The sequence below is a fragment of the Patella vulgata genome, chromosome 1 (genome assembly GCF_932274485.2).
Source record: "Patella vulgata chromosome 1, xgPatVulg1.2, whole genome shotgun sequence".
Taxonomy (NCBI): domain Eukaryota; kingdom Metazoa; phylum Mollusca; class Gastropoda; family Patellidae; genus Patella; species Patella vulgata.
The window spans coordinates 15,934,005-15,945,030 of NC_065879.2; the positions used below are offsets into that span (position 1 = coordinate 15,934,005).

The 11,026-nt window shown below is 37.5% G+C and overlaps 1 protein-coding gene across 3 annotated transcripts; it reads left to right on the forward strand.

Annotated features, from left to right (window-relative positions):
- Window positions 1-1,207: 1,207 nt before the first annotated feature.
- On the forward strand, window positions 1,208-10,435 carry LOC126819581 (uncharacterized). Of its 3 annotated transcripts, XR_008788747.1 has the most exons (5): window positions 1,216-1,237; window positions 5,758-5,899; window positions 6,468-6,646; window positions 7,830-7,919; window positions 9,144-10,435. XR_008788747.1 is itself a non-coding variant. In XM_050547708.1 (4 exons), the coding sequence occupies exons 1-4, from the start codon at window positions 1,227-1,229 to the stop codon at window positions 9,770-9,772; spliced, it is 909 nt and encodes a 302-aa protein (XP_050403665.1). In that variant the 5' UTR covers window positions 1,208-1,226; the 3' UTR covers window positions 9,773-10,435. The 3 variants fall into 3 exon arrangements, 1 of the variants encoding a protein (XP_050403665.1); XM_050547708.1 differs by lacking the exon at window positions 5,758-5,899 and having other exon boundaries at window positions 1,208-1,237; XR_008788746.1 differs by lacking the exon at window positions 1,216-1,237 and having other exon boundaries at window positions 5,389-5,899.
- Window positions 10,436-11,026: the final 591 nt, after the last annotated feature.

The following is an 11,026-nucleotide window of genomic DNA, read 5'->3' on the forward strand; positions in this document are numbered from 1 at the left end:
AGAAATATAACATGCCCTGTGCGAGTCATCGATAGTGTCAAAGGCAGTCGACAGGTCAACCATCTGTATTAAAACTGATAGGCTACAATTGCCCCGGAAGTATCCCATTACACATCATGATTTGTTAATTTAAGATTGTTCTATGTCACGAAAGGTTTTAGTAAAGGATCCGTTTTAAACAAGTTTCCTGAACATCAGGTCACTGAAATACCAAATATCTCGTCAAAAACTTGCGTGCGTCGAAATACCGCACATAGGTTGACGAACGCATTTGGTTCACAACCCAGAATAGCCGCGGCATTAGTTCAGTGAGTAAGGAGCTAGATTCCTAGGCAAGAGATCCTGTGATTTCCAAGCTTTGTATATCCTTGGTAGTGGTTTGCTATGTGGGTACATCGGTGTTGACCGAGAAGGTAGGCCTCCATCGGGATTTCCCGGCGTGGTTTTCCCTTGTCAGTGGTGCCGGACGGGACGAAAAACCGAGGTCTCGTGTACACATTGGCGTGCACGTAAAAGATTCCTTGACAATTGTAATTCGATATAAAAGTAGGCCGTAGCGCCGCTGTCCGGTAAAAATTTCCCTCAAAGCATACTGTATGGCGTATGCCCGTCTTCATTAGCCCAGTTCGATACAGAAGAGTAGGACGTTAAACCACATTTAATTTCCGTCTTTCTCCGACAGCTAAAGACTCCTATGCGCAACCGAATGATTGAAATAAAACGTAACTATACGTTTATCTAGAAATTGCATAGTTTGTGTCGAGTGGGCGTTAAATAATGCTTCAGAATTATAGCGGACGTGGGGGGGACATTAAACCCCATTTCATTTTATTTATACTATTTCGTCGTATGTGTTCAAAAATCTCCGTTTCTGTGTTTTAGCAAAATGACCCTCATTTACTCCAGATATATGTGCCAAAATGACTCTAGAGACCATGTATCTTTCAAAAATTTGAACCCAGACCTCTCCCCCTCTCGTCCAGTTGCTTGTCTCAGGGCCCGGTTCGAGGGTACTGTCGCGGTCCTGGGCTACGAAGGCCATCTTGAAACTAGTCTTACCCATATTGCGTCTAATATTTCATTCATTTAATCGTGCATCTACCTTCAAACCTTCAATTTTCCACCTGTTCATCACACCTATTACAGGTGTGTGTCGTCTGCTATGACCTAATTAGAAATGGAGTTATCTTACCGGAAATTATTCATTTTGTTTAGAAATTTCAAACATGGCAGGCAGGTAATAATATTGTCGATTTAATTACGTTTAATTACGTTTAGAATATGTACATACTACTACATTGTATATCACTTATTTAATTATTGGACCGGCGTGCCCCGATACCGGTGGTGTATGGGCCTTATTCCCTCATTCAGTTATGCCTTTTATGTTATGGGAGGCTCAGAGTCATTTGAATCATACGGTACGATACTTGTAGTTTTACATTTACGCCGTATGGGACCTCGTAAACTCATGAATCACGCGTATAAAAAGTCTAGTTATACGGTCACGGCGTACACCGTGAAATCGGTTGCATTTCCCATGTTTAAAAAAAATGATTACTGTGTGAACCATCGTAAATTTTAAACGGATTTCTTCGATTATGAACAAACTACTTAACTTTGGTTATTATAAACTTACCTGTGTGTTTGTAATGAACTCCTGTTCGATAAAATCCATTGCAAAACTAATTATCACAACGATGAGAACAAGTTCTCTCTTGAAAAATTTGAAAATTTACTTGTAATTTCGACAGAGTCGATGTCAACAATGTTTTCGTGACGTATTGGTCGAATCCAATATACCTGTTGCGGGGGTTGGTTAACATTGAAAGATAGTTTGACAGCGCGATCATTTTGATCGTATACGGGTTTGGGCGACGAAAAATATCAATTGAAGGCAATTACATAGGAGATTTATATGGAAACCATTGATCGCCAGTCTATCAAATTCTCTTCACAATTAAAATATCACTGATTGCACTGATACTCGTAAAAATAAAGTCATGTATAAACTATAAATATCCTATCTTCTTTATGTTATAAATAATTTAACAAAGATCATGAAGCTCACCTCCGAATTCTCTGAGTGTATTTTTGATTTTATACGCATTCTTTCGATCGAACAATAACCGCTTCAGTAACATCTTTAAGCATGTTGCGGCAGACCTCAGCGTGCTTATTGGGTGCCCGGGTGGGTATATAATGCTACTAAGCCTGTATGACCCCGTAAGAAGCGGAACATTAATTCTCGATTCGACAGTTTTGACCGAAGTGTGATAAAGCCCGTAAAACGAATGTATAGTTGTGTTTGTGCGGCATGCGTGTTCAAAAGTAAATTATCCCATCCGAGTCGCTAATCAAATAATTAGAACAAAATATTTCAAAAAGTAAAGCTATAAAATTTGCAGAGACTTTACTAGACTGTAAAAGACGGTAACTAAATACAGGAATCCGGGTAGTTATGTGTGCGAACGCTCAAACTCAATGCCAATTGTCGTAGGTATCCAGACCACTCGGACCAAAGACTACTCGGACTAAGACCAGTCGGACCAAAACAAGACCAGTCGGACCAATTAAATTATATTATAAGGCTAGACAATATGCTATTATTTATTATTAAATCACAATACAAAGAAGCAAATAATTCTTATACGGAATTCTTATATTTAGAGTTGTTTAGTTCAATTTTGTGTACGGAAAATAAATCAACGATTAGTTTTAAAATTAATTAATAATGGTGTCAAAAAAAAATATCAATCTAATTTTTCTTGTTTACTCTTGCAATGAGACTCGGTATGTCCAGACTTTTGACAGTTTCTGCATATACGGGTATACTGTTCTTGTCTGATAGCCTAATTTTACTTTTTCCACATTCGCGGTATCCCCAGTGGTTTCATTCCGTTCTACCCCACTAACCCCTGGGTTACTATATATGGGGGGGGGGGGAGACACGTTTTCAAGTTATCCGCCCTTGATGCGTTAATATAAACAGCACATAATAATACGAAGACCGGACGTTTATATGCCCCTTTTTAAACGTGACTACAAGTGTGGTTCTCGATATTTTGCGATTTGGGATACAATTATCAATTTATTCAAACAACACATTATTATTAGTTCGAGTAGTCATATTAAAACACACACAATAATCAATTTATTCAAATAACACTTTATTATTGGTTCGAGTAGTCATATTAAAATAAACACAATTATCAATTTATTAAAATAACACTTTATTATTGGTTCGAGTAATCATATTAAAACAAACGCACTTGTCAATTTATTAAAACAACACTTTATTATTGGTCCGAGTCGTCTTTCTGTTGGGTCCGAATAGTCTTTTTGTATGGTCCGAGTAGTCTATTTGTTTGGGCTGAGTGGTGTATCAGTTGGTCCGACTGGTCTTGAACCGAGTGGTCTTTGGTCCGAGTGGTCATGGATTCTTGTCGTAATTGACTTGAATTTCCTATGCTGTCACCCCTAATACGAAATGATATCTTCCGCAGAGCGACGTAACCATCTTCCATATTGGTATTTTTCTTTGGGAAAAGTTTGTGATATTTCAATTTTTCAAGAGAGAACTTGTTTTCATCGTTGTGATAATTAGTTGTGCAATGGATTTTATCGAATGGGAGTTGATTACAAACACACAGGTAAGTTTATAATAACCAAAGTTAAGTAGTTTGTTCATAATCGAAGAAATCCGTTTAAAATTTACCAAGACTCAGACAGTAATCAAGTGCAGGTAAGGCCTACTAATAATGCCTATTGAACCTTGATAGACTAAATTGGAGTTATTTCCCTTTAGGGGAGGGTTGGGGGTTAATGGCCGAATGGTTAGCGCGTGTGGGCAGTATCGTAAGGTCTGTCAGAGAGAGAGAGAGAGAGAGCACTCAACACAAACTAAGTCATTCTGGGACTAACATATGGTTCAATTTTATATCAATTATTCGCTTGCGCGTTGGCTTTTTAGCAGTGGGAGGAAACCGGAGGACCCAGAGAAAACTCACGGGATTGGACAGGCGACCCTACTCCTTGTCATGTACAACCGGTGAATCGAAACCACGCCAGTTGACTCAATGACAGACCTTATGATGCAGCGCGCACGTGCTAACCATTCAGCCATCCAACCCCCCGTCTATCATTGAGTCAACAAACATGGTTTCGATTCCCCGGTTAATGCATGTGACAAGGAGTAGGCCTAGGGTGGCATGTCCAACCTCGTGGGTTTTCTCTGGGTTACAATATTATATCAATATGAGTAAGATCCCTGCATTGGCCAAGAAAGTTCATCCAGATTTTCCGGTGTGGTTTCCCCTTGTCAGTGATGCAGGACGGAGGGCCAGACAAGGATTGGACGAAAAACCGAGGTCCAGTGTACATATTGGCGTGCACGTAAAAGATCCCCTGGCAGTTGGAATTCGATAGCACACTGTATGGCGTATGCCTGTCTTCATTAGCCTAGTTTAGGAGCAAAACAGTAGGACGTTAAACCCCATTTCATTTCATTTCATTTATTTGGTTAAAGGGCATATGGCTCTATTTTTTAAACCATAAACGGGTCTAAAAACATATATTAATGTAATATGAGTGTATAATGTGATTTATATTCAATTTTTTAAAAAATAGTGTAATTTATAATCAATTATGATCGGTGAAATATGCGAACAGTCCAAATTGAACGCCAATTTCTTTATTATTATTTTATCATTTGTGAATCAGCCATTAATATATGTAATTTACGATATGTTTTTCTTTGTTCAATGGTTTTGCGCCCGAAACGATGTGGTGTACCATATTTGAAAACCTTCATTGTGTCTTAAATAAGGATCCCACATTTTCACGGCAACATAACAACATCAGTATGGATTGAAATAGACCAATATTGAATTCCAATTTTTTTTTTAATTTTGAATATTATGGAAAATATTGAGTTAGAGACTTAACTCCTTTAAGGTATTCAATATTTATTTATTTATTTATTTATTGTCATGGATAATCTGCTTCTTAATGATAACCCATGAAAACCAGCAAAAATTACACAAGTACGTATATATGGATATTCTGATGTATGAACATCTCCTTGACCGTGAGCTTTAGTTGTAGGCTATAATAAGCTATATATATTTTATTATCATCATTTACAGACCGTATAGGCCTTTTTATCAGTGAACAATAGTCCTACATGTACATGTATTTATCAACACATTTTTTTCTTAATTCACTGACTTTTTATTTTCCTTTAAAATGGCTAAGTGTTTCTGATTTGAATCAAAAATATAATTTATATTGGATATACATGTAGGCTAATCTGATTGAACTTAAACTTATTTTCATAGTATATTGGAAGAAGAATTCTGATTCCTATTGATCTGCCCAGACCCCACCCAACCCCCCTCTGCCTGGTACAAAAATTGCCTGATATTTTTCCTGTAGTAAATCTGGGGTTGGGTGACTGAATGCAGTATGCTTTAGGTTTGTCATCGAGTACATGTATGTTGGTGTTGTTTCAATTCCCAGCTTATATGTGCCCATTTTAAGGAGTAGAGTTGTCTGTCAAACCTCATGGTATTTCTGCTGTCCACTGCTAAAGACGCCTATGCGCAAGCAAATTATTGAATTAGAATTTAACCATATGTTAGTCCCAAAACAACAGTTTGTGTCGAGTGTACGTTATACATGTACCCCATTTATCTCTTTCTCTCCGACCCCTAGTAAGTAGTAAATATGAACGAGTTGGTTTATTTATTGCTGTAGGTATTGAAACTAATAACCTGTACCAGAAGCCTACATTGTACAATTTTATAACAGAGAAGACCAACCAAGTCTAGAATTGATGAAAGACAGATGTGAAGTCATTAGGCTGTCTATATTTCATTTCTTCACAACTTTACTTAAGGTTTAATTATTGTGAACAAGTTATCTTTAGATTTATTTAAATAACAGAAACTTTATTGTTAAAGTTATTTATTTGTTAGTGCTATGCTCCATATTTATGCTGGATTCCCTTGCTGTTTTGGGTTCGATCCCAGTGTTGGCCAAGAAAGTTCATCAGGATTTTCCGGCATGGTTTCCCCTTGTCAGTAGTGCAGGATGAAGGGCTTGACATTGACAAAGACATCTATCTAGTCATTCGGATGGGATGAAAAAAACGAGGTCCTGTGTACACATTGGCGTGCACGTAAAAGATTCCTTGGCACTTGTATTTAAGAGTAGGCCAAGGACCGCTGTCTGGGGAAAATTTCTGTCATAGCACACGGTATGGTGTATGCCTGTCCTCATTATCCCAGTTGGAGCAGAACAGTAGGATGTTAAACCCCATTTCATTTCATATCTTATGCTGTTTTGTATAAATTTTAAAGTGGAGTTAACTCTTTGTAGATCTGTTTGTTCCGGTATAAAGTTGCCTATAAAAGTTGCCTATTTCAGATTTTATTTAATTTATTATTATTACTATGATTTTGCAGACAAAAGGACGCGTGGCCACGCCCGCGACAAAGACAGCCCGATATGTCAATCAAAGATTACATGGAGAAACAGTTAACCAGCCTTCATTATACTTCATCAGATTTTAACCTGATCGACAAAACACAGGGCTTCTTGCTTGGTGCCTTAATTCTTATATTCTTACCATTTCTTCACATAGGTTAGTATTCATTTTATTTTAGAAAGAAGGAGGGAGAGAGAGATTTAATGCCCACTTGACACAAACTAGGCCATTTTGTCACTAATATGTGGTAAATCTTTTTGCATGTAGGGAGTAGGACGTTAAACCCCATTTCATTTCATTTCATTTCATTTTGCATGTAGGGGTCTTCAGTAGTAGGACCTGGGAAAAAAACCCACAAGGTTCGAAAGGCAACCCTACTTGTTGGGGGGGGGGAATTGGTTACGTCATAAGGTCTGTCATTGAGTCAAGTGGCGTTGTTTTGATTCCCCACTTGTACGTCACAAGGAGTAGGGTCACCTGACCAACCTTGTGGATTTTCTCTGGATCCTCCGGTTTCCTCCAACTGCTAAAGATCCCTATGCACAAGCGAATTATTGAAATAGAAATGAACCATATCTTAGTCCTGAAATGACCTAGTTGTGTCGAGTGGATGTTAAACTCCCATTTCTCTCTTTCTCTCTCCTCCTTTTTGTAGTTGAGTCAATGACAGGCCATATGATCTACAACATGCACCGATCTAAATCGTACCTGTTCTTAGATCGTACCTGTTCGACACCCCACACACCTACCTTCCTTTATTTTGTAACATCTCTAAACATATAGCAGACAATTTAAGTAAAATTTGGATCTGCATTTTAAGATCTAACTACTTCTTTATCAGTTCAATGGCCAAGAATGTTCTTCAGTATTTCCGGTGAGCAAGCGCTATACCCCTGTTATCATTGGTGCAGAATGGTGTGTCTGGGAAGGAACTACAAGTGTCTAATCATTTGTATGGGACAATAAGACACCCCTTATAAAAGAATGCGTGTCAGTCGACATTCAGAGAAGAGCAGACAAAAATGTTGCTGTTAGGGCAAAATTACCCTTAGGCTAATAGCTCAAAGCATAGTGTATGCCCATCTGTAGTAGTCCCCATTTAATGTCATTATGTCTAGGTCAACCAAAGAAGTCATTATCACTATCCCCCTGGATCCATTCACTTGATTTGATATTTGTTGCTTGCAATGTGTGTGTAGTTTATGTCTTGTTCGCAGGTTTGTCTTAACTGTTTTGTTTGCGTGTATAATGCAGCCCTCCTGCACTAACTATTAAAAACCCACCATTTGCAGGGGGATGGTTCTATGTAGATATAAAGATGTGTTTGGTTATTTTTTAGGTGTATTTTATTCCATGATTTGGGTACCAGATAAACCACCAATTGATAGATCCAGTTGTACGTGTTCCTGTTTTGATACTATTTTTAGAGGTAAGACTTCTTCATGACAGCATGGAACCACAGTGGTTCAGTGAGTAAGGCACTGGGTCGCCAACTGGAGGTCTCGTGTTACGCTTCCGGTGTTGGCCAAAACATTCATCAGGATTTTCCAGTGCGGATTCCCCTTGTCAATGGCGCAAGACGAAGGGCCTGGCAAGGACAGTGTCTAATCTTGGGAATGGGTGAAAAACCAAGGTTTAACTTCATTTCATTTCTACATGACCTAAATTTAAAATAGGACTAGGAGTTCTCTAAGTCAATATTGAATGAGAAAGTTTCTTAAGATTTTTCTGTCTGATTTTCTGTTGTCAGTATTGCTGTTTGGGGGACTACCAAGGAAAAGCATCTAGTCGTTCGGAAGGAACGGAAAACGGAGGTTCACCCATGTACTCAAGGGAATTGGACGAAGAGTTGTGTGCTTGTGGCACACAGCTTGGGGTATGACTGTCTTTACTAGTCTTGTTGGTGTCACTAAGTAGGATGAGCAACCCCATTTACTTTCATTTTCATAACAAGTGATTGAAAATCTGAGAACTAAACAAAGAAAATACCCAGTTTCGGACAGGGGTACAAATATCTGAATTTCATAATCTTAATATTATTGTTTATTTCTGAAAATTTCAAGACCCACAACAATGAAATCCTAAATGTTTAACACAAATCCCTGCACTATATAGTTTTAATTGATATTGCATGAAAAGGCACTGGGTCACTAATAAGGAGGTCCAAGTTTCGATCCCGGTGTTGGCCGAGAAAGTTGTCTGGGGTTTTCCAGGGTAGCCTCCCTTTGTCAGTGGCTGAGTGAGTATGGCACTGGCTCACTAACCTAGTGGAGGGGGAGGGAGCTGGCATTGAATCAACTGGCATGTGATTTTTTCCAGTCCTCCAGTTTCCTCCCACTGCTAAAAACCCCTTTCTCTCACTCACTCTCTCTCTCTCTCTCTCTATCTAAACTAGAGATCCCAGATTTGGTCCCAATGCAGGAAAAGTATACTAGACAAAAACAAGTCCACCTATCTATAACAACAAGTGCTATCTATAACAACCTTTTTCATTTAAGAGCATGTGTAAACACTGCTGTCTGGGCGAAATTCCATGCTTAGCCCATTGCACGGCTTAAATCCCATCTTCATTAGCCTCATTGTTTAGAAAAGTAGGATATTAAACCCCATTTCATTCACTCATTGCATAAATATATCTTCTTTTTTTTTACAGGGCGATATGAAGCTCCTGGTGCAGTCAGTTACAAACATGTATATTTCAATGCTACGAAGGAGACTTTTAAAATCTGGATCTTCACAGTTTTATTTGTGTTAATGACCTACGAAAGTATAAAATATTTATATAAACTCTGTAGAGTAGGGAAGGTTCGAAAGACAATGTTTGTTTTATATCTGGCCAACATTTATCCACATTATTACAGCTGGTGGTCATTTTTCAGTTATTACAACGAAGAAATATTCCAGTTCTATTCCAATCATTTTTATTTCATGATGACAGAAATAATCGTGACTGTTGTTGTTCTGAATCTGTGTAACGCCGAGAGCGAGATAGCATCCTGGAAGATTCTACTTATAATAACGATTAACAGCATGCATATCATGATCAGTCTGTCCAATCAGTTTATAACCCACGTAATCCACGGTCGAGGTCAACAGTTCCAGAATGCCAGGAATATTGGGTTGATGATACCAGATGTTTTGCATATACTGATCCCCGTGTTTGATCTGTATAGATATAGCAAGGCAAACAGAATGGGGATAACAGATCTGTTTCATAAGGAGGAACTAATGTTGTGTGTTATGGCTGCAACATTCGGAACACTTATTGGGTTTGTGTTATAATAAAAATGATAACATATTTCGACAAAAATAGGTCTGTCATTGATTCAAGTGGTGTGGTTTCAAAATGGAGTAGGGTTGTGTGCTGAAACATGGGTTTTCTTTGGGATGTCCGTCCCCTTCCCTCCCCTCTGCTGAAGCATACTATTGTATCAAGTGGATGTTAATTAAAGATACATTATGGGAGATTAGTTAAAGAGGTTAGTTAAAGAGCTAGCAGTTCTCACTATAATAGTTAAAAACTAGATAATGTAAAGGGGATTTGCTGAAAATTTCAGTCAAATTGATCCACTTTGAACCAAGATTTTAGTGATTGAATTTTCAGCCTAGCCTCGATCATCATTACTAAAGTTGGTATGATAAAAAACATAGTCTTGATTATCCGTTTCATGATTTATTTATGAATGGAAGTCGAACAGGAAATCAGAACCTAATCCAATAAACATCGCATGCTAGCGATGACACCGAGAGTTAATTAATGTCTAATTAATAATTTAGATAACATTTAAGGCCTAAAGAAAGACGTGCAGTAGGCAGATTTAGCTCTTGCATAATGTATGTTTAAACCCCATTTTCCTCACACTCTCTGTCAACAAAAATAAATGTCCATTTCTTTATGTGCCTTTCTGTCCGCAACATTTGTTTAAAATAAATACATGTATTCATTTTATGGTTCTTTCTTTATCATTGTACATGTTATAATATGAATTAATTATTGTTATGGCAGCAAAATATGAATTTTTAAGTGGATTTGTCTTATGTAAGAAGTGGTGGAGGGGGCCGTGGATGACCGAATGGTTAGCACGTGCGCACTGTGTCATAAGGCCTGTCATTGAGTCAACTGGCATGGTTTCGAATCCCCGGTTATACGTGACATTGAAAAACAGATATAAATTGAAATAATTTAAGATAATGTTTGGATGTATAAATTACAGATAACATTTGGTTGTATAAATTACAGATAATGTTTGGTTGTATAAAATACAGATAATGTTTGGTTATATAAATTACAGATAATGTCATATAGAAAAACATATAATCTCAATTGGTATTAATTACAGATATTGTTAATTGGTATTAATTACAGATATTGTTAATTAGTATTAATTACAGATATTGTTAATTAGTATTAATTAGATATTGTTAATTGGTATTAATTAAAGATAATGTTAATTAGTATTAATTACAGATTTTGTTAATTGGTATTAATTACAGATATTGTAATGTCTGTGGGCCATCTTAAATCTAAACTCAAGA